Source organism: Gymnoscopelus microlampas (genome assembly GCF_963454915.1).
Source record: "Gymnoscopelus microlampas genome assembly, chromosome: 11".
Classification (NCBI taxonomy): domain Eukaryota; kingdom Metazoa; phylum Chordata; class Actinopteri; order Myctophiformes; family Myctophidae; genus Gymnoscopelus; species Gymnoscopelus microlampas.
The window spans coordinates 5364458-5388912 of record NC_139948.1 but is presented as its reverse complement, the minus strand read 5'-3'; the positions used below and the strand labels follow the sequence as shown (position 1 = coordinate 5388912).

The following is a 24455-nucleotide window of genomic DNA, read 5'->3' as shown; positions in this document are numbered from 1 at the left end:
CTGAACATGAAAACCGTGCCTTGCACGGTTTTCATGCAGTCCAGACACCGGCAGACACTCGAGGCAAAATAATCGTGTTCAGAGAAGTTGATCACACAACCCGTTTATGTGGAAAGATTGTGGAAAGAAAGTGAATAATTATATACATAATACGTTTTTTAACCCATTAAGACAGAGAAAAGCATCTGTCATTTTAGATTGTAACCACTTTAATCGTCATTTTAAACTTTGGCTATTCGCTCATAGTGCGGCACCAAGTGCCGCGCTATAAGCTTGTAGATCTGCTATTTTTGAAAAATCATGAACATGTGTGCAAATCTTTGAATATATGTATTTTTTAAAGCGAGCAAATATATTTTCAAATCTTTGCTTCTGGGAATTCTACAAATGTTTTCCAAATCCTTTTGAAATGGGCCTCCCTAAATAGGCCTTTCTATAGGCCTCATTGGTTCAATTTGAGTTAAACATGTTCAAAGATTTCCACACATTTTCAAGATAAAAAAAAAATGCAATCTACAAGCTTGTAGCCCTGAAATGTTTTCTAATAGCCAAAAAAATCTAAAATGACACAGATGCGTTGCCGGATTGAATGGGTTAAATTGACAAAGTTACATAGTATATGAACTTAAATTATACTTTGACGTATTAACACATTGACCGCCAAGACCGTAGTCCTACGGGCCGTTAAATCCAACCGTTAACCGCCGTACCCGTAGTCCTACGGGGCGGGTGTTTTTTCCTTTTTTTTTTTTTTTCTTTTTTAAATCGAATTTTTTTTTCGGGGACCATTTTCAGTGTAACACCACCGGAAGTGACCCGGAAGTAATTTCCCGTTTTTTGTTTCCCGTCGCCTCTATTCTATGTAACACCACTAAAACCCCTGTTTAGTCAGTGTAGTTTTTCCTCCTCGCATTTCCCATGTTAACATTAACGGTCAGAACTCAAACATGGCGGCTCCGTTTGACCCGCCGTCTCGACGATTACACAAAAGGACATGTGGACGATGTTTACAAACAGTAGATCGCGCAATCTAAAGGATTTTAACGGGGCCTATGGCGGCTTGAAAAAAACAAAAAACAACAATAAAAGCTTGGCAGTGGTAAGTGCATTATGAGATTAGCCCTTGGCGGTGGATGTGTTAAAGGCGTCACACACCAAAAACAGCCCAACTACACGCTTGTAGATCTTCTATTTCCGGTGTGCGACCCTGTCATACGACGGCATATATATTAAGCATCACTGAGCTGTAAGTTTGTGCGTATACATTTGTTACACGCGTGAGAATGCAAAGGCAGCAATATGTCCTCTTCACCAGCCATAATAAACACCTGAAATATGTATTATGGTCGACACAACTCCCATTTCAAACTGCATATCTTCGCCAAACATAGTAAATCTACAAGTTCACAAAGTATGAAGCAACGGCTAGTGGATGCACGTCCCACATCAGAGACACATTCTATTCCAAAAGGACGCATTAATAAAACACGATAAGGCCTGAGGTTCCGATTCTACAAAATGTCTTCTAAATCCTAACCGTTTTCTGAAAAAAACCTATGTTACTATATCAGTGGTTCTCAAACCTTTTCACGTCAAGGACCTCCAAAATTGTAAAATTGTATTTGGCCGCCGACCCTCATCTGAGAATATGTTGTTCCAGGGACCCCCCAGAAGCAAAGATTTGAGTTACAAATGTTCGCTTTTAAAAAATATACATTCAAAGACTTGCAAACATTTTCACGATTTCTCAAAAATAACAGATCTACAAGCTCATAGCGCGGCACTCGGTGCCGCGCTATGAGCTTGTATATCTGCTATTTTTGAATAGCCAAAGTATAAAATAACGTTTGAAGTTAAACTACCTATCGTTGCGTCCAAAGGGACACATGGAATGTTACTTTGACGAAAACAAAAAATCTGCAGAAGGATATAAACTTTTTCGATTTACCGTCTGCCGTGTGTCTGAGAGCTCCGAGTCTTGAGATATATCTTTTGATAAGAGGCTTTCATAGCTCACCATATTTAACTGTCAATGGATGGTTGGCTGCTGAGAGATTTGAGACCAGCTTGGAAGCATTCCACTTGGTCCAACGGGGGGGGGGGGGGGGGGGGTTGCCTTCAAGCAATGCTGCGGCATCGATTGCTTCATAGATTTGTTTGAAAAGCGCCGTCTGAGTCTGTCTGACCTGATTAACAAGTTCTAATTCGCTGTACATCGCCAACCACTAACCTCCTCGCCTTCGAAAAACAAAGTATGTCTGTCACACTGACATATGCGTAGTGTGTTTGTTTGTGTGTGTGTGTGTGTGTGTGTGGGGGCTGGTAAATTAATATTCGATTTGTGAATCGAATAGGGGGAAAATGTGTACATTTGAATGAGAAAATTAATATTCAAATTAACTCATTGAGTGCCAGGATTGCCAGCATTATTTCAGAATTCATTCTGAAAAGTGCCAGAGTTTGTGCTTAGGAAGCGAGATACAGCCTTTTTCAGTTCTAAGTTAAACAAGGAGTGGATGGAGCTGCACATCTTCAGATGATTTGGGTTCTGAACATGTTTTTCAATTTTTATTTTTTTTTTTTTACTATTTTTTCAAAAACACGTCAAACACGTTAATGGCACCCAGCGCCATAGCGGTAAAAACACGTGAAACATGCTAATGGCACTCAGTGAGGTAAAATAAATTAAAAACCTTTTTTTAATGTTTATTTGACAGGGAAATACAAAAAAACAATGTATCGTATTGTTATAAAAACAAACAAAATATATGTTTTATTGGATCCGAGCACAAAGAGGGACAATGGGTGAACACCATAAGTCTACTACAGTTAATTAACTAATGTCATTGTGTTCATGTTTTGCCTTGTCTTCTTGGTGCTACTTGTTCTGAATATGTGTTATTTAGTACCATAATGTATGTCAATGCTTTGGCAATATAAGAATGCTTGTCATGCCAATAAAGAATAATGTGAATTGAATTGAGAGACAGACAGACAGACAGACAGACAGAGAGACTGGCTGTTGTGTAGCCTATAATATCTGCATTACTCCTCCTCGTAGTGTAAACCAACCCAATTTTCTAATTTATATTGGTGCAATTTAGCCTACTTTAGCTATATGTTCAATAATATAGTTTCATGTGTCCGATTCACTATTGTGTGTCTTTAACTTGTTTCAAATACACGTTCAACATACACATGTATATATATATATATATATATATATATATATATATATATATATATATATATATACATATACATATACATATACATATACATATACATATATATATATATATATATATATATATATACACACACATACATACATATAGGCATAATTACAGCCACAGAACAGCATCGCTATAGGCTTCGAGTGGTTAAAAGGTCTCGTCCCTGTTGGAAGGCATACATTATCTTCTCCACAGCTCTGTTTCATCTGGTTCGCTCCATCACTCACTATCTGGGTCAACGGCACTACGTCACGTCACGCCCGGCTGGAAATATTAATCACACTAATTAACCCTTTAAGACCGGGAACGCATCTGTGTGTCATTTTAAAAGATGTATTTGGGCTATTCAAAAAAAAATAGCAGATATACAAGCTCATAGCGCGGCACCGAGTGCCGCGCTATGAGCTTGTAGATCTGCTTTTTTTGGGTTTTTTTTGTGGAAAGTTTGTGCAAATCTTTGAATATATATATATATATATATATATATATTTATTTTGTTAAGTGAACATTTTTAACTCAAATCTTTGCTTCTTGGGGGGGGGCATATTTTGAGATGGGGGTCCGCGGCCAAATACATATCATTTTGGGAGGTCCTTGACATGAAAAAAGTTTGAGGACCACCAATTATAGCAACAACATACGTTTTTTTCAAAAATGGGTTAGGATTTAGGAGACATTATTTTGTAGAATCCCCCAGAAGCAAAGATTTGAGTTACAAATATTTGCTTAAAAATATATATACATAGAAAGATTTGTACACATTTTCACGTTTATTTTTCAAAAATAGCAGACCTACAAGCTCATAGTGCGGCACTCGGTGCCGCGCTATGAGCTTGTAGATCTGCTATTTTTGATTAGCCCCAGAGAAATCTTAAAATGACACGCAGATGTGTTCCCGGCCTTAAGGGGTTAAAATAATTCACTTGGTGATGGTGATGCTGGTCGTTGCCCCTGTACCTTCCTCCTCCACGCCCACAAGCTCTCACAGAGGCGTAGCAGAGCCTTGTGGGTAATTTGTCATTCTGGTCTGTTTTTTTTTGATAGGATTTCAACCCTCAGAACTTGTGATTTGATGCATGTATTTTTGATGCAAACGACAAAATCGAAGCGAGAGCATCGTCGACGGTGTTTTGAGAGGTACCAGACTTCAATGACAATATACTCTATCTCATTATAAAAATATATATATATAAAAAAACAAAAAACAAGTTCCTATGAGGCAAAAAAAAATCTGTGCCCCATCTGTAGTAAGACTGAGCACCCTCTGGGGGGGGCGTCCTCAGTCATTAGAGCAGTGGTTCTATAAGTGGGGTCCGGGGCCGCTCAGGGGTCCTTGGAGAAGTCCCAGGGGGTCCCCAGCTAAATGAGAAACGATGGTTTCGGAACCAAATGGACGCTCATGGGTCTGTGACTCTGTGAGTGTACAAATGGAACCAAATAGACCTGTAAGCAAGTACAGGAATAAAATCCTATATCAATGTAAGAGTGGCAAACGACCCACATGTGGAAAAACAACAATTAACGAAACCAGAATGAATTGGATGACATAACCAATGTGAGAGTGTGTGAAATAGATCAAGATATCAACCAAAAACTCATACCAAATATCAACAACGTTTCAGAAACGGGGACAAACCGCAACCACCAGTCTTTGCAAGCACCTTCACAGAAAAACAAGGGCAATGTCGCTTACAATAAGCAGACATGGCAACCAATCATGACGCGTTGCAGAGCCTTTTTTTTTACCAAACACGCCCCCTTTCCACAGCCACGCCCCCACCATACATATATATATATATATATATATATATATTATGAACTGAAGTGCACGCCCACAATTCAGTCTAAACAACTCCCACGAATGGACAGGGTGTTTAGAGAGTGTTACACACACACACTCTCAAAAAAAGGTGGCATGGTCACCTTTTTTCAACTGTTTTCGGGCCCCTCCCTCTCTCTCTCTCTCTCTCTCTCTGTCCACAACACGGCGCTCTGAACACAGGGCCCTCCCTCTTCGGGCTGCGGTGGCGAGCGAGCGACCAGTGGGTGAGCCAGCGCAGCCCGGGGATTGAGAGCTTTCAGCGGGAGATGACAGATCGCCGCGCTGCCCCGGCCATCCATCAACGCGCCTCGGGGTCTCAGAAGGCGGTTTCGACCGTCCGTCCGTCCGTCCGACCGACCCGACCCTCCCTCTCTGCCCATTCATTACTGCCAGGGAAATGAGAGCGGCAGAGTCCATTAAGCCTTCAAGACCGGGAACGCACCCGTGTAACCCACTTTAACCATTATTTTATACTTTGGGGCTATTCAAAAATAGTAGATCTACAAGCTTTGCACCGAGTGCCGCGCTACGAGCTTGTGGACCTGCTATTTTTTGAAAAATCCGGAAAATGTGTGCACATCTTTGAATATATATATGTTTTCTAAAGGGAACATTTTAAATTATTATCTTTGCTTCTGGGGGGGTCCCTGGAACAAGATATTTTGAGATGGCGGTCCGTGGCCGAATACATATCATTTTTGGGGGTCCTTGACATGAAAAAAGTTTGAGAACCACTGATATAGCGACAACATACGTTTTTTTTTCTCCAAAAAAACCTGTTAGGATTTAGAAGACATTTGTAGAATCCCCCAGAAGCAAAGATTTGAGTTACAAATGTTTGCTTTCAAACATGTATATCTTCAAAGATTTGAAATGGATATAGCACAAATGTTCATGATTTTTAAAAAAAAATAGCAGATCTACAAGCTTGTAGCGCGGCACCGAGTGCCGCGCTACAAGCTTGTAGATCTGCTATTTTTGAATAGCCAAAGAAATCTAAAATGCGAACGGATGTGTTCCTGGTCTTAATGGGTTAAAAAGGAATAAAAAGGTGATGGGTTTATGGTTTTCATAGGGCAGATCGGTTTATCTTGTATGAATAAATGGCTGAGGGGTGGACGACACCAGCTGCGGTTGAATTTGCGTCAGACCAGGGGGGGTGGACATAATGATGCGGCACGTGATAAACATCCGTTCCGACGGCATGAGGGAGTAGCCACGCTGTTTACCTTTTAAGACATTACCCGCCAAGGACGCAGATATGCGTTCCATTAAGTAAAAGTAACCATATCACAATGTAGAAATATTCAACATTTGACCTGTGTAAAAGTACACAAGTATTAGCATGAAAACATGCTTAAACTACAGTAAGTAAAAGTGCTCATCACGCAGAATGACACATTTCATAGGTTTTCTCAAAAGGTTTAAAAATGTGTCAACATCTTTAGAAAATAGTAGATCTACAAGATTGCGTTGTGAGCTTGTAGATCGGCTGTTTTTAACAGACAATTGTTTGTTGCATGTTTTGTCATCTAAATATACAACAATATACAACAAAGTAATTAAGAGTAAATAGTGCGATACTTTTCTCTGAGACGTACAGCAGTGCATGTACTATTGAAAATGGACATTACTCAAATCAAATAAAAGTAACACAAACATGTAGTTACTTAGTTCTTAATTCGTTTCCCCCAAATAGAAGACGAATGGGCGTGTTCGCGTCAGCGCTCCGTACAATTACCGTGAGCCGCGGCTAGCCTAGTTTTCCATGTCAGATGTGTAAAGGATGCACTTTAATTTCAGGGGGGCGCGCCATTACGGCTTAACTGTGATTACCCCCTCCTCTCCAAATCGATATCCCAATTTGAAGTCTCCAGAGTTGGTTGGAGCGCGCTCAATGAAAGCTTAATTCGTGTTTCGATAATGAAACCCCTTGAAAGCAACGCCCATTCTTGTAGGCCGGTGTTGGTGCATTTTTTGGTACAGTTTTAGAGCACTGGTTCTCTACCAGGGGTTCCGGACACCCCCAGGGAACTTTAGTTTTTAGCTTTTTTTATAGGCCTATAGCCTTTTTCTCCCCAATTTAGTCGTTATACCAATTGAGTCCTCCCCACACACGTCTTTGAGCTCGCAACGTGACACGTTGTGAGCTCAAAGATCTGCTATCTTCAAAAAATATTTGGAAAATTGGGACTTTTTTTTTTACATTTTAAAAACACAAATCTTGTATGGGGGTCCCTGGCACATATTTTCAGATGGGGGTCCGCGGACACATACATATTAATATGAGGGTCCTTGACATGAAAAAAAGGTGAGAACCACTGGTTTAAAAAAACATTAGGAAGCAAGCCCAAATAAGCAACTACACTTAAAAAAAAAAAGCCCTAAGTTGCTTATTATAAGCAGACATGGCAACACTGGTAAACAGGAAACCCCTTGATATGGGGCTCCCCAACTCCCTACACTCCACTACCTGGCCACACCCACAGTGAGCGTGGCCAGGAATAAGGTGAATAAACGCTCGACAAAACCGGATGCGCGGTGGCGTATAGGCTCTATTCACAGCAGCCATATTTTCACTTCCTTGACAGGTGTTACCAATGATACTAATGAAGGCTCTGTTCCATTTAGTCTAGCACAGTGGTTTCCGCGACCCCCACAACTCTGAGAGTGTACAAATGGAACCAAATGGACCCTTACGGGTCCATTTGGTTCCATTTGTACACTCTCAGAGTTACACACCAGTAAGGGGTCATTTGGAAGCCCATGAGGGTCCCTGGACCCCAACTGTAGACCCACTGGTGTAACAAAGTGTTTCCAGTGAGCCAACATGCACATTATCAGCACCCTGACTCTGTTTGACCAGAATGGAAAAGAGCCTTCATTAGTATCATTAGTAACACCTGTGAATGTCTTCATAATATGGCTGCTGTGAATAGAGCCTATTCGAACCCTCAGACCCCGCGTCGGTGGGCAGACGCTTTACCACCGCGCCACCAGCTGCGCGTCGTCGTGTGCAGCCGGTGTCTGGTGAAAGTGACAGTAGCGTTTGCACCTCTGCTGCGGTCCTGTCACTGCTTCTGACCGACTCTCGCACAGGGCTCTGGTCTGTCTGCAAAATGACCTGCAACACAACTCCTTTCTTTCTCTCGTTCCTCTTCACGCTCTCACAACGGGTCACATCGCAGCGTCGTGTTACTATGTTCGCTATTAAGTCAAACTTTGAGGTATTTTTTTACTTTGCTGGAGTATTTCCAATTGTCTGTGCTTTTACTTCTACTCCACTACATCTCAGAGGCAAATATTGTACTTTTTACTCACACAATTTCACTACAATCATTTGAAAACTTTAGTTACTAGCAGATTTTGATTGTTATTACAAAACATACATTAACCACTATATACATTTTGGCCTTTTGAAAATAGCCGATCTACAAGGTCACAATGCGTCGCATCGCGACGCATTGTGAGCTTGTAGATCGGCTATTTTCAATATTTTTTAATAGATTTTATACATTTGAAAACGTGTAGAACGGGACATTCTGCACAATGAATACTTTCTACTTTTGGTACTTCAAGCTCATTTTGATACCAACATTTTCGTACTTTTAATCAAGTAAATTCTGAATTCCTGACTTTTACTCGTAAAAAAAAAATGTGAGTACTTTTTCCCACCACAGTTAGTTACTGGTCTTATCCAGCACCATGGCGAATGTGTTAACCCATTAAGACCTGGAACTGTGTCATTTTTAGATTTGAGCTAAAAAGCATTATTTTACACTTTGGCTATTCAAAAATAGCAGATATACAAGCTCATAGCGCGGCACCGATGAGCTTGTAGATCTGCTATTTTTGAAAATAAGTGAAAATGTGTCCAAATCTTTGAATATATATATTTTTAAAGCGAACATTTTTAACTCAAATCTTTGCTTCTGGGGGGTCCCTGGAACAAAATATTTTTGATGGGGGTCCGCGGCCAAATACATATAATTTTGGGGGTCCTTGACATGAAAAAGATTGAGAACCACTGACATAGAAACATACGCTTTTCAGAAAACTGTTGGGATTTAGGAGACATGTAGAATCGGCTTCAGGTCTCAATGGGTTAACCGTCATTATTTCTCAGAGAGCAGAGGCCTATAACTCTCTCTCTTCCATTCCAGTCTGTGCTGTTAAAAGAGGGCCATCAGGCCGGCTGTCATTCAGAAGCAGGGTTAGCATGATGGATAGACGACGTGGTGGCCAGCCACATGGGGGGGGGGGGGGGGGGGGAGAACTGCAGCTCCTATGGTTGAAAAGAGGCCGTTTTGCAGCAGTTTGAGCCCGTGGACACGGCCGTAATGGGGAGGTATTAGTTACAGTGCCTGGCAGGCACCGTACCCGGCATCAACTTCTCTTCGGTCACGCGGCATCCTCAACCCCGGCTATCGCTCACTGACAGCCCCGCGCGGGCTGCAGAGCTGCCGCTAATGTGCTCTCTCGCCCTGCACCAGGGCCAGGTGCACACATTATGAAGAGAGAGAGAGAGAGAGAGAGAGGAGAGAGGAGAGAGGAGAGAGGAGAGAGGAGAGAGAGAGATATACAACTATAGGGCTGAAACCATCGATTTTTTTTTTTTAACCCATTCAATCTGGGAACGCATCCGTGTCATTTTAGATTTTTGAGCTTCTTCAGAGTGCCGCGCTACAAGCTTGTAGATCTGCTATTTTTTTGGAAAGATCTTTAACATTTTGTGCAAATCTTTGAATATATGTATTTTTGGAAACACATTTTTTTTTAAACTCAAATCTTTGCTTCCTGGGGGGTCCCTGGAACAACATATTTTGATGTGGATCGGTGGCCAAAAACGTATCATTTCGGGGGTCCTTGGCAAGAAAAAGTTTGAGAACATATGGCAACACTAGTTTTTCTGAAAACTGTTTTAGATTTAGAAGACATTTTGTCAAATGTTTGACAAATGAACATTTGACAAATGACACATGTTTGCTTTATATTAGGGGTGTGCCGATACACTAATTTCACGAAACGATACGATACGATATTTGGCTCACAACTTCGATACGATTTCGATACGATACGATACGCACTTTTTTTATTATGAAAATAAATGGGGGAGAAAAAAAGGAAATGCAAACAAATAATTCTGTTTTTGCATTATTCAGACATGCAAACTTGTCGCTTTTCAGCCGTTTTGAATCCAAATAGGGCAATAGTGTGACACCTGACCCGAAAAAAAACAACATTTTGTCACCCTTTTCACCTCGGGGCTGTTTGCATGCCTGATTATTTTGATTGGTGTAAAAAAAAAAAAAAAAAAAAAAAAAAAAAATGTTCAAAACGATATTTTTTTTTTTTCCAAAACAATACATATCGTCGCGAAAACGTATCGCGATATATCGGCACACCCCTACTTTATATATATATATATATATATATATATATATATATATATATATTCAAAGACTAACACATTTTCATGATTTAAAGAAAATAGCAGATCTACAAGCTCGTAGCGCGGCACTCGGTGCCGCGCTACGAGCTTGTAGATCTGCTATTTTTGAATAGCCAAATAAACCTTAAAATAACACGATGCGTTCCCGGTCTTAATGGGTTAAATAACCTTTAGATTAGTTGTAGGGTAAGTGATATTTTTTGGTTAAACCAAAACATATTTTTTTTGTTAAAAGGTGCACTATGTTCTGATAGTGATCACTGTCATACTCTAGAGTGTTCGTTCAGTAACAGCAGCCTCCCTGTCCGTCCAGCTCTTTAGTACAATTTACAATTCAGGGATTTGGCAGGCGCTCTTAATCCAGAGCGATTTACAGTAAGCACGGTAAACACGAGGTAATACACCAAATGCATAGAAATAGTAATCTAGGATCATTGGTAAACCAAGAACCCATCATCAGTCTAAACAGTATAATATCAATAAACTGTAGTAAACAGAAAATACATTATCGAGTGGGATGCCAATTTCAGCCAATCAGAGTACCTATTTATCTGCTTCAAGCTTATAGTGTTCCGGTATCAATTTTGTCTGCTTATTTCTTTGTGCCATCACTTCCAATTGCACTTCTTTAATCTGTATCCTGTGTGAGTTCTCACTCCTGATTGGATCAAAATGGTATCCTGACTAAAAAGCTGGTATCCTTACTAAAGAGCCGGGGAGACTCCTGTTACTGAAAAAAACCCTCTATAACAACGATTACTATCAGAATCTAGTGCTATTTAACACATATTACACATTAAGACCCGAGGCCAATTCTAAAAACGCCATCTGAATCCCTACATACGTTTTATGAACAACTTTAACCCATTGAGACCTGAGGCGATTCTTGAAAAAAATCTAAATCCTAACAGTTTTTTGAAAAAAATATAAAAAATATTTTTTCACGATTTTTCAAAAATAGCAGATCTACAAGCTCATAGCGCGGCACCGAGAGCTTGTAGATCTGCTATTTTTGAATAGCCAAAGACATCTAAAGTGACACAGATGCGTTCCAGGTATCAATGGGTTAATTCAATCAGTCAATGAGGAGCATATTTTGAATGATTAATTTCTAATTTAATGGAGCAACTGTTTTTGATTTCTCCACCTTTTTGGAGTTACATCGTGGCAAAGTGTCACTGCCCTTTTAACACATTACCCGCCAAGAAATTAATGTTTTTTTTATCCCCTTGCCAGCGTTTATTACCATAAATAGACGATCTTTGAAACGCCGTGGAAGCCACGTTGTGTACAAAAATGTCCTTGGATTGGGGGAGGGATCCGTGTATCCACTGTGAAAACAGGTGGTTTTCATCACAAAAAAAAGAATCTGAGTTAGAAGTGTTTTTATAAAAATCATATGGTTGGGGCGGACGGACGTCCGTTTTTCTGGAATGACGTCACATCCGTCTATTGCTTCTGAATGACGAGGGATCATTCCCAAGCTGCGTTAGAGCACCCCTTGTGGAATAAAAACAAAACCATTGAAAATAGAACGCATATCTGTGTTCTTGGCGGGCAAGTGATGCATTTAACTCATTCCCTGCCAATGACGTCTTTTGACGGCTGTAAATCGAGTGCCCACAGCGCCAATGATGTCTTTTTTTTTTGCGTTTTTCACACAGAACCAGGAGATAACGCGATCCAAATAGTTACTGCTCCATTCACTTCCTGGTTAAAAGCATTTGGGAAATATTCTGAATCTCGGCTCCTATGTTTTACTGAGCAAAACATGCTATTTTTAAGTGAACGGGAGGTCGCGATGACATTTTTTTTTTTCACGGAAGCACAGTGAAACCCTCCGTGATTAGCAACCATCAGGGGATCGATCATACTGGAGATAAATATTCTGTGACTACTTGAAAAGGTAAGAAAATCGCAAAATCCTGGCAGTCTGGGCTTTTTGGACTATTTAGTGAATGGCAGTGAATGAGTTAAAAAACAAAACCCACCACTGGCCGTGGCTCACGGTAATTGTATGGAAGGCCGACACAAACATGCCCATTCGTCTTGTGCGTTGGCACATGCCGCGGCTCTCCCCCCTGTTTGCCATTTTCCGAGCCCGTGCTGCTCTTACCGGCGCAAGTATGACATTTAAGAAAAAGTCATTAGGGTATTAAAAATGAATGTGCGCCGCGCCGGGCTCTCATTAACGCCAAGCGGAGCGGGCTGATTATCCCTTTAAGGCCAGGAACGCGTCCGTGTGTCATTTTCATATTTATGTGGCTAATCAAAACTAGCAGATATACAAGCTCGAATGCCATTTTTGAAAAATCGTGAAAAATGTGTGCAAATCTTTGAATATATATATTTTTTAAACGAACATTTTTAACTTTGATACAACTTATGGGGGTCCCTGGAACAACATATTTTGAGATGGGGTCCACGCCGGCCAAATACATTTTTGAGAACCACTGGTATTATAGCAACATCCGTTTTTGTTTTTTTTTAACTGTTGAGAAGACATTTGTAGAATCCCACAGAAGCAAAGATTTGAGTTATAAATGTTCGCTTTAAAAAATATATATATTCAAAGATTTGCACAAATGTATTATTTTCCAAAGAAATAGTGGATCTACATCCTCATACTCGGTGCCACGCTATGAGCTTGTAGATCTGCTATTTTTTAATAGCCCAAAAAAATCTAAAAATGACCCACAATGCGTTCCCGGTCTTAATGGGTTAAGTATTCTAAACCACAGCCTCTGTGGATGTCAAGGGTAGGATGACACACACACACACACAGAAAAGGCAATCCCCTCCCCTGTTTGCACAGCCGGCCCCGCGGAGCGCAACACATAATCGCGCCACAGGGCGAGCGAGGGTCAGCGGTGGAAGACGTACTCGGATTAGTTTAGTTTTTTTTACTTAGGTAAAAGTAGCGATACCACAATAGAGAAATACTCTGTGACGCAGAGTAAAAGTCCTGTAGTTCAGAATTGTACTTAGCTGAATGTGGTCACTATGAAACAGGGCTTAAGTGATTAATGTATGTTTTGTAATAATAAGCTGAATCTGCAAAGTTAACTAGTACCTAAAGTTTTCTAATAACGAGTAAAAAGTACAACATTTGCCAGCGGAGTATAAAGCATAAAGTCTTGAAAACTGGAAAATACTGAAGCGTAAAAGTGCCTCCAAACTGTACTTAAAGGGATAGTTCACCCCCAAAATGATTTTTTTTCTATCGATTAGTCACCCCATGGAGACGTTGAATTAATGGATATTTGTTTTAGTTTTTGTCACATTCCTAAGCCAATAATTTGATGACCATCGGTAGGCAGCGGTTCCGGTAGGAGACACAAAGGAGACTTGTTTTGTCTCCAACCGGAGCTGCTTCCGGTCATCAAATTATTGGCCTTTAAGTAACAGTACTTGAGTAAATGTACTCAAGTTAACTCTCAACCACTGGCGAGGGTTGAGAGACGATGCTGAGGCAAGGGCAGGCCTCTGTCACCCGCTCATCCGACCGCCCTAGCGTTTTGCGACTTTAGCCAAAGTCGCCCCGTAATCAACTTTACAAATCATCAATGAATAAGGTTATAGTAACAGCTCTCACCTCCGGGGGGGACGCTGCAGATAAAACCGCAGCCCCCCCCTCCCCCCACCCCATCAACATTCCTGTCAAGTATCACCACCAGTGACTATGCTGATACCGCCACACACACGTGGCCTTATTCCAAGCCCTGTTCTCTTCTTTCTCTCTGTCCTTCTTTCTTTTACTGCTGCTATGTCAACTAGAGCCCAGGAGGAAATCAAAAACGCTCTCTCAGGAGCGCTTCTTAACGCATTGAGACCGGGAACGCGTCCGTGTCATTTTTATTTTTTTTAGATGTATTTGTGCTTTTCAAAAATAGCAGATCTACAAGCTCGAAGTGCCGCGCTACGAGCTTGTAGATCTGCTATTTTTTCGAAAAAACTTGAACATTTGTGCAAATCTTTGCTCATATATATTTTTTAAAGCGAACATTTTTAACTCAAAATCGTATTGCTTGTGGGGATTCTACAAATGTTTTCTAAATCGTTTTCTTTTTATTATTAGTTTTTATGTCGCTATATTTCAGTGGTTCTCAAACTTTTTTCGTGTCAAGGACCCCCAAAATGATGTGTATTTGTCCGTGGACCCCCCCCATCTCAAAATATTTTGTTCCAGGGACCCCCACCAGAGGCAAAGATTTTTTTTTTAATTTGCAGTATACTGTATATCCAAAGATTTGCACAAATTTTCACAATTAAAAAAAATAAATAGCAGATCTACAAGCTCATAGCGTGGCACTCATAGCGCGTGCAGTGCTATGAGCTTGTACTGCTATTATCTATCTGTATCTACTATTTTTGAATAGCCCAAAGAAATTTTAAAAAATGACACAGATGTGTTCCCGGTATTAATGGGTTAAACAAGCAGTCCTTTTTAATGACTTGGAAAGGTTTAGCTCAGAGGGGGAAGAAGAAGAAGAAAATGAACACATCAGAACAGCCATATTCTGTTTATGGGTATAATGTAGGACGACTTGAACCAGTGGTTCCCAAAGTGGGGGTCCATTCGTGCACTGTCAGAGTTATGGGGGTCCGTGGCCTAATGCAAAACAAACTGGGGGTCCTTAAAATGAAAAGATTTGAGAACCACTGACTTAAGCCTTATACTGTAATGTGTCGTAAAACGAGTAGTGAAAATAGCCGATCTACAAGTTGACAATGTATTGTATGGTGACACTTTGGTATCGGTATGGCATCAGGGATCTCTGACAGTGGGTACGATATAGCCTGGTAAACCCCTCCCTCCGGATATCTCATTTCCATTTGATATCAGGAGTATCATCATAACATCAACTCTCCAATCAGCGTCCTCGCTCATTGTTCTGTGATTGACAGCGGAGGTAGGCCAATCGGGTGGAACCCGAGTGAACCCGAGTGGAGCCGACAAAAATGGAACGGGCCGCCATTGAAATTATGTCCACGTTTTTTGGTTGCGGTTTTAAAACTTTCACTCTCAAACTTATTTTTTGAGGTAATTCGGTAATTTACTTTTAAGATATCGTTCGGATAGAATTTAGTTGTTTAACTTCATATATGTGGTCAATTAATCATGAAAGAGCCTATTTAAAAATAAAAATTCAGAGAACCGGCAGGGGCGGTTAGTGACGCGCATGTATCCGAATAAAGCAACCTATTTTCGGCATGGCCCTTTCTAAAGTCCCCTTTCGTTAGATGAAACTGGTGTTGGGGAAAACAAACTGCTGATTGGCTGAAGGGGTTGTCAGTCAACGGTACTAATCGCGCCCAGCTCCCGGGCACAGCCAAATTGCTCACACAGGCCTGTAGGCCAGACAAATTCCTGAAATCAAATGCAAATGAGATTTCCGGAGAGGGTATGGTTTACCAGGCTAGGTACGATAGGTAGTACGAGTATTATTACATAATCGGGTCGAAAATGAGTTCCCCACGGGCATCGGCGTCGTAATTGTTGAAAATGTTTGCCTAGAATGACATGCTCAAAATAGGATAAAACCAGATTTTAAGTGGTTAAAGGGATAGTTCACCAAACATTATTTTTTTTTCAACATCGATTAGTCACCCCATGGAGACTTGAATTCATGAATATGTTTTTTGTTTTTGTCGCATTCCTAAGCCACTGATTTGATCACCAGCGGACCGGTGAACAAGGAACAGTGAAATAAAGAAACAGGGGCCGGCTCAGACCCGTCAATGGTTCTCTAAGAGGGGTCATTGATGCGGTCCAAGGGGTCCCCAGCAAAATGAGGAACAGTTGACACTTTAACCCTATTTTATACTTCAGCTATTCTAAAAGAGCAGATCTACAAGCGTTGCATCGTGAGCTTGTAGACTGGCTATTTTCAAACATTTTGAAAGAAATTGAAACATTTTGGCTTTTTCTTTTCAAATATCTTATGGAGACCCCTAGCACAAAAACCTGTTCAGATAGGCAGTCCTAACACGTATCAATGTGGGTGTCCTAGACATGAAGATGTTTGGTAACCACTCCGCTACATCCCAGGGCAGCTTGGCTTCCGAACAAGCCAAAGCGGCTCCGTTGCCTCCGCTCACAGGCCTAGCGGCGCCGGCGCGCCTCCCAAAAGTCACATGGTTAACGGGGAACGGTCAGAAGTCACGGAGGGGCCAAGTGGGCGGCTGAGTGGCTCCGTCACCTCCGCCCCCCACATTAAGAGGTCTGACCTGACACTCCGGCCCTTCGACTGCTTAAGGAGCCCAATTAGCTCCGACAACACATTCATCAACGATGAACTCCTTTCTCCTCGTCACACCAAAAAGCAGAGGTGGAACCTCTGCTGAAAGCTACAAGATCTGATGCCGATTCTGCAAATGCCTTCTAAATCAGTAGTAGTCGTAGTTCTCAAACTTTCAAGATTTTTTTCACCTGACCACACTGTCAGGTGATAATAAGTGGCTTGCTAGCTCCTTATGCATTGAAGGAGGCATGGGCTCAGTTCTGGGCTCTCCCCAGGCTGGCAGAGGGAGAGTAGCGCCTAGGATTACATAGGCAATTGGCGCTGGGTGAAAAAAATGGGTTACAAAATTGTGGGATAAAAAGAAAAAAATCACACCCTGTGTGAAGGAAGCGGTGCCTTTGATGAGCCCCGTATTAATGTCGTCATCAATATTTGTTTATAGCCCAGCCAATAAGAATACAGAGGACACCCGGACACACGGACAAAGTCAGATATAGAGCGGTTGGCACCGCCATAATGTAAAAGAAAAATAGTAGATATACAAGCTTGCAGCATGGCACAAAGTGACGCCCTGTGACCTAGTATAATATCTGCTATTTATGAATAGCCAACGCACAAATCTAAAATGACACAGATGCGTTATCGGTTTTAATGTGTCAATTACTGTACTTCAGTACAACTTTTAGGTACTTTTACTTTACTTAAGTACAGCAATTTTTCAAAAATAGCCGATCCACAATAAAGGACTATTACGTGTATTGTCATATTGTGGCATTGCTACTTTTACTTGAGTAAAAAAAAAAACCTGCCCAGTAGCTCCGACAACGCATTCATCAACGATGAACTACCTCTCCAAACGCACAAAAAATGACGTCCCGGCATAAAGCCTATGATTACTTACTAACTGTTTCAGGGCTAGGCCCATCACGTCTCATTATGTGCAGCCGTTAATTAGCCCATTAAGACCGGGGACGCATCTGTGTGTCATTTTTAGATTTCTTTGGGCTATTGAAAAATAGCAGATCTACAAGCTCATAGTGCGGCACTCGGTGCCGCACTATGAGCTTGTAGATCTGCTATTTATTTTTAAATCATGAAAATGTGTGCAAATCTTTGATTATATATATATTTTTAAAGGGACATTTTTTTAACTTGAATCTATGCTTCTGGGGGATTCTACAAATGTCTTCTAAATCCTATTTTTTTTTTATGTTGCTATAATCAGTGGTTCAAAAACTTTTTCATGTCAAGGACCACCCAAAATTATATGTATTTGGCCGTGGACCCCCATCTCAAAATATGTTGTTCCATGGACCCCCAGAGGCAACAATTTGAGTTAAAAATGTTCACTTTAAAAAATATATATTCAAAGATTTGCACAAATGTTCACTATTTTTAAAAAATAGCCAAATAAATCTTAAAATGACACGGATGCGCTCCCGGTCTTAATGGGTTCTAGACTAAATAAGAGTAATGTGCAGCGGCCATCAGCCTCGTGTCACAGACGTTGGGACGGCGAAAACAGCCGACGTCTCTCACGGTCCTCAAAGCCCTGATTTATACCAGGCTGTGGGCCGCGTCTCGCACGGGCTACAAGCGTATGTGTGCTATACTGAAAGGGTGGAAAAAATAGCTGATCCGCAAGCTCGCAAAGTGTCGTGCTGGAAGGTGGCAAAATAGCAGATCTACAAGCTTGTGTGTTGTACCGAAGGGCGGAGAAATAGGTGATCTACAAGCTCGCACAGGATCACGCTTGAAGGGAGGAAAATAGCCGATGTACACTGTATAAAATCACAAAGCGTTGATGGAAGGATGCAAAATAGCCGATATACAAGCTTGTAGATCGGCTATTTTCGATCCGATGACACCAGCGCGCAAAAATGTAAATACCCCCCCCCTCCCTTCTTGATTTATATGTACATGTACAGCTTATATCATCTACATTATCGAGTCATTACATTTACCTTTATGGCTTGTAAATCTGCTATTTCAAGTGCGAGACTCCAATGTATAAATCAGCCACCCCCCCCACCCCCCTGCCGCGCCGTGCGCTGGGCCGCGTGCCCATCTAATTCATTTCTGATTAGCGGTCACCGGGCAGCTCTCCACGGCAGTGACACGCGGGGGGGTGGGAGCACGTGAGAGGGTGAGAGGGGGTGAGTGGAGTGGAGTGTGTGGGTGTTGCACGCTTCCATTCCCGGTCGATCGATTCCTCCTCACCTACGAGGCCAGAGAGAGGGAGAGAGGGGGGGAGAGACAGAGAGAGAGAGAGGACGAGCGGGTCCGGGCCACGCACGGCCCACCGTCTGTTCCGCGGCAGGGAAAGGTCGTCGCCAAAGACTTTTTTTTTTTAGCGCTGCGAGTGGCTAAAAATTCTCCAGACTGATTTCAGTCTTTTTTTTTTCATTTCCTTCTTGAGAATAACCCATTCAATGGGAAGGCATCTGTGTCATTTTTAGATGTATTTGGCTATCCTACTATAATTCTAGTAACCTCACGGAGGGTGGTTGTGTCTTGGGGGGGACTCTTGATCAAAATGCGCATGCGTCGTTGCCAGGTTTCGCGAGAGAAACAAGCAGCAAGGTCTACGAAAACAAGGCCAAACCAAACGAACCCTACAAGCAACGAGGTCTATGAAAAGAAGGCCAAACGAAGCACCTTCAGGCCTAGACCGTGGCGTCGCGGTCTAGGCACCCTGGTTGCAAATCCTTAATAGCAGTGTGCCGCGGGTTCGCGTCCCGTTCCCGTCGGCCTTTCCTGCATGTCTTCCCCCATCTCTCTCCCCATTCTTCCTGTCGACATACTTTCCCTGTCCCTCTCCAATAAAAACAATAAAAAAATACCAAAAACAAATCTTAAAAAAAAGAAAAGAAAAAAACGAAGCACCTTCACACATATACCTTGCCTATTGGAAAACAGCCGATCTAGAAGCTCACAACCCGTCCCCACACCCACCTGCACTTTCACAACCAACGCCAAAACACAATACCACCAATATTGCCACTAAAGCGCTTACAATAGGCCGACATGGCAACACCACGCTGCACCATAGACCCCGCCCACTCTTTGAGTGTACTCTTACGGGTCGGCCAATGTACACAGTACACGCCAGACTTTTCAAAGCGAGCGTATGCGTTGTGCGTACCGTTTGTTTAGATCCAATTGATTATCAATGACACCGGCTACACCAGGAGCGCGGATACGCGAGTCCCCCATACGCAGACTTTTAAAATAGGACTGGATCTAAAAGTGAGCGTGTGTGCGTCGTGTGTGCGAAAAAAGTCTGCTGTGTTTCCACAGTCACGGATCTGTGTGTGTGTGTGTGTGTGTGTGTGTGTGTGGGAGATGATCGCCCGTGTGTGTTCGCGACGGGCCACGGGCCGCATGGATGTACCGTGGTGTGTGTGTGTGTGTGTGTGTGTGTGTGTGTGTGTGTGTGTGTGTGTGTGCTCGCGACGGCCGACGGCTCCGCCTGTTATATGCGCGGGTGTGTGTTCTGTGCCTCCACGACGGGATGTGTACACACGACTGACTACACAGTACAAACTCACTTTCGATCCCTGATAAACTGTCTGTTCTCAGCGCATAAGCCAAACTGCACACTTTGGGTGCTCATATTCCCCTACGGGTATGGTCTAGTTAAAAAATAACAGATATACAAGCTAATAGTGTGGCACTGAGTGCCGCGCTATGAGCTTGTAAATATGCATTTTTTTTTTTAATCTTGAAAATGAGTGCAAATCTTTGAATATATATATATATTTTAAAAGCGAACATGTGTAACTCAAATATTTGCTTCTGGGGGTCCATGGAACAACATATTTTGAGATGGGGGTCGTGGCCAAATACTTATCATTTTGGGGTACTTGACATGAAAAGGTTTGAGCATCACTGATATAGCAACATATGTTCTTTTCAGAAACCAGTTAGGATTTAGAAGACATTTGTAGATGTGTTCACGGATTGAAGAGTCATTGGAATGGGTCAAACTAGAGATATAATACATGTTCTATTGCTGAAATTATAAATCGATTTCCGTTTCACAGAGCACAGACTGGGAACTTTGTAAAATTGTCGTCGTGATATTATCGTTTTTTAGCTTTTATTCCCTGTGACTTCGGCCCTTCGTATAGGGGAGGAAGACGGAGGTGGAGGGGAGGACACGGGACGGCTGTGGAGGGACAGGAAGTTGTGGCGTGTGGACTGTGTTCCGGACCGGGGCGGAACGGGTGTGTGGAGAGGAGAGGAGAGGAGAGCACTCCGGCAGCGCGAGCTCGCCCTGTACGGGGCTGTACGCATCGCTGAGTTAGTGCGTGGCTGTGAACATAGCTCTGTGTGTGTGTGTGTGTGTGTGTGTGTGTGAGTGTGTGTGCGTGTGTGTGTCTACAAGCCTCTCTCTATTTCCCACCCTCTGTATATCTTTCCCTCTCCACACACACCTCTCTCTCTCCCTCTGTGTATGTGTGTCAAGATCTCCCCCTAGTGGCCGTCAGCAGGGGGTGACAGACGGGGACACAGAGAGCGGCAGGGATGATGTTGTCAGCAGCAGAACAGGGAGGTTTGACCTTTCTCTGTTCCCTGCTTTTTACTTATTCATTTTTTCCAACAGCCGTGTTGCTGACTGAGGAGCTGGCACGGGTACACCTGCAAAGGCTGATGTCGGCTGTAAACCTTGTATTTCCAAAACCATTCCTTTCTTATCATTTTTGAAACATTAAAAAGTACTGATAATAGCCGCTAGATCGGCCATTTTCACTACATTTGCGTGACACTCTTGCACGATGAAGGAGGGTTGAATAATGGAGATACAAGGTTTCTGCCCGACACCGACGATAAGCTGCTGATAAACGCTGATGGCGTCTATAATACCCACTGCTGTCGGGGCGCTCGGGTGGCGCGGTGGATAAGTGCCTGCCCACCGCCGCGGAGGTTGCGGGTTCGAATCCACCGCGGGGCCATCCGGCATTGTCGAGCGTCTATATACAAAACACGATTGACCCCGTGTTCGGGGGAGGGGAGAGTGATATCACTGCACGTATTCCTACGGGCTGGGGGGCGGTACCTGGCAGCGGGGAGTGTAATAGGCTCTATGCGCAGCAGCCATAGTGGAAAGAAATTGTGCCTCTTCCTTCACACCTGTGTTACCAATGATACTAATGAAGGCTCTGTTCCATTTAGTGTGGCACAATGGTTCTCAAAACCTTTTAATTTCAAGGACCCCCATAACTCTGAGAGTGTACAAATGGAACCAAATGGACCCGTTCCATTTGTACACTCTCAGAGTTACACACCCGTAAGGGGGCATTTGGCACCCCCTCAAGGAACCATGAGGGTCCCTGGACCACACTTTGAGACCCACTGGTGTAGCAGAGTGTTTCCAGTGAGTCAACATGCACAATATCAGCACCCTGACTCTGTTTGACCAGAATGGAACAGAGCCTTCATTAGTATCATTGGTAACACCTGTGAAGTAAGTAAGAAGTCTTTCCAATATGGCTGCTTCTACCCAACTAAATTGGGTAGAAAAGGAGGGTAAAAAACACAAGAACAAACAATAACAATACACCTTGATTGTACCTATTGTATTATCTTATTAGTATTAGCCTACTGACTCTTTCTGTGCTTGTGGTTTTCCATCTTTCTTTCTTTACTATGATTATCTATGCTGCTATCTATGGTTAAACTACAAAAATCTGGTACGGGGGTCTCTGGCACAAAAATGATTTTCAGATGAGGATACACGGACAATAACATATTAATTAGGGGGTCCTTGACATGAAAATGTTGGAGAAACACTGATTTAAACAACATTTAGGAGGCAAGACCAAATAAGCAACTACACTTCAGAAACAAGCCCAAAAAAACGCAACCACCAATATTTACAAGCCCAAAGTCGCTTACAGTATAATAAGCAGACATGGCAACACTGTCCGCTACAATGACTTGAAAACTTAAGTTACTAGTTACTTTGAAGTAAATTATTATTTCAAAACCTATATAAACCACTTAAACTTTATTTCATACTTTGGCCAATCGGAAATAGCCGATCTACAAGTTCACACCGTGTCGCCATGTGACATGTTGCGGGCTTGCAGATCAACTGTTTTCTAAAGGAGGGGAGGGGGAGGGGGGGGCATGGAGACCGAGGCGACTTGGCCGCTGAACATGAAAGAAAGCGTGACAAGGTCACGGGCGGTCCACCGGTTCAAGGTGAAACACGGTTCTGCTTTCAATTTTGCCGTGGCGGAGCTAGCGGCGCTTTCATTAGCTCCCATCACTCAGACACACACGCACGCTTTTAACGTCTTCACCTGCCGACGCCGACTTTACGCACACGCACACACACACACACACACACACACACACACACACACACACACACACACACACACACACACACACACACACACACACACACACACACACACACGAGGGAGATTAAAACAGCAGCCTTGATGGGGCTCTCAAACAGGTAATTAGAACCAAAGGCAATTTATCCATACATATAATTACATTTCATTAGACAGCCTCGCATTATGAATGTGAAAATCACCCACGAAAAAAAAAGAAAAGGTGATGGAACTTCCTCCAAATCGTCCCGCACGACCTTCAGTCGGTCCCCTGGCCGTTTCGCATGAGAAACGACGGCGGTGTCTCGGAACAATTGCGGGAATAATTGGCGGTGAAAATAGCGGCGTTTATGTATGAACCGAGGGGGGAGGGGGGGGTATTACCTTTGTTGAAGAACATGGAGGCCATCTGACCCATCTCCACCCGCTCCACGATGTCGAAATGATCCACGTGACCTCCTCCTCCTCCCGACCTCTCTGTGGAGACATGGGACAATGTCAAGAGTTATAATGACACTCGAGTGAAAAGCATTAAGGCTTTGTCACATGGCGGTGTCGTGTGGCGAAAAATAGCCGCGATATACAAGCCCGCATCTACAAGCGCATTTACGAGCTTGTTCAGTTTGCTATTTTTTGCATTACACGCACAGGACATTTTACTCTTCTCTAGAGTCTAGAGATGATGGGTGGTGCTATAGTGTATTTATTGATGTTCCATAAAACGTAAACACATTTTTTCCCTCTTTTTTTATTTTACCAGTCACTTAAAGTGTAGTGATGACACAAGTGATATCTTAGTTAACCCATTAAGACCAGGAACGCATCTGTGTCACTTTCTTTGGCTATTCAAAAATAGCAGATCTACAAACTTGTAGATATGCTAGTCTTGAAAATATGTGCAAATCTTTGTGTATATATATATATATATATATATATATATATATATATATATATATATATATATATATATATACATATACATTCAAAGATGTGCACAAATGTTCACGATTTGTCTAACATAGCAGATCTACAAGCTCATAGCGCTATGAGCTTGTAGATCTGCTATTTTTGAATAGCCAAAGAAATCCAAAAATGTTCCCGGTCTAAATGGATTAATAGGATAGGAAAATAGTTGGAACATTTTGAGATTTGTAATGGGGGCATTGCCCATTTCCCGTAGCATCTCTCTGATACTGCTCAAACATGCAGACTGTCTGAATGCAAAGAGAAACCAAGAGAATTAAACACAGCTCAAACGTATGTCTGTCAGACGGAGAGACACGTTTGAGCAAAAGGGTCTAGACCTCTGCGCCCCCCCCCCCCCCCCCCGCCCCCCCAACTCCATTTGTC

The 24455-nt window shown here is 42.4% G+C and overlaps 1 protein-coding gene across 1 annotated transcript in view; it reads right to left on the bottom strand.

The window, feature by feature from the left end:
- LOC311054523 (transmembrane protein 104-like) overlaps nucleotides 1–24455 on the bottom strand; it is a gene marked incomplete at its 3' end in the record, with an annotated part of 42622 nt that overhangs the window by 5054 nt on the left and 13113 nt on the right. Inside the window, exon 6 of the mRNA XM_084070537.1 lies at nucleotides 23490–23582. Within this exon, the coding sequence (XP_083926663.1) occupies nucleotides 23490–23582 (93 nt within the window). The remainder of the gene's footprint in view (nucleotides 1–23489; nucleotides 23583–24455) is intronic.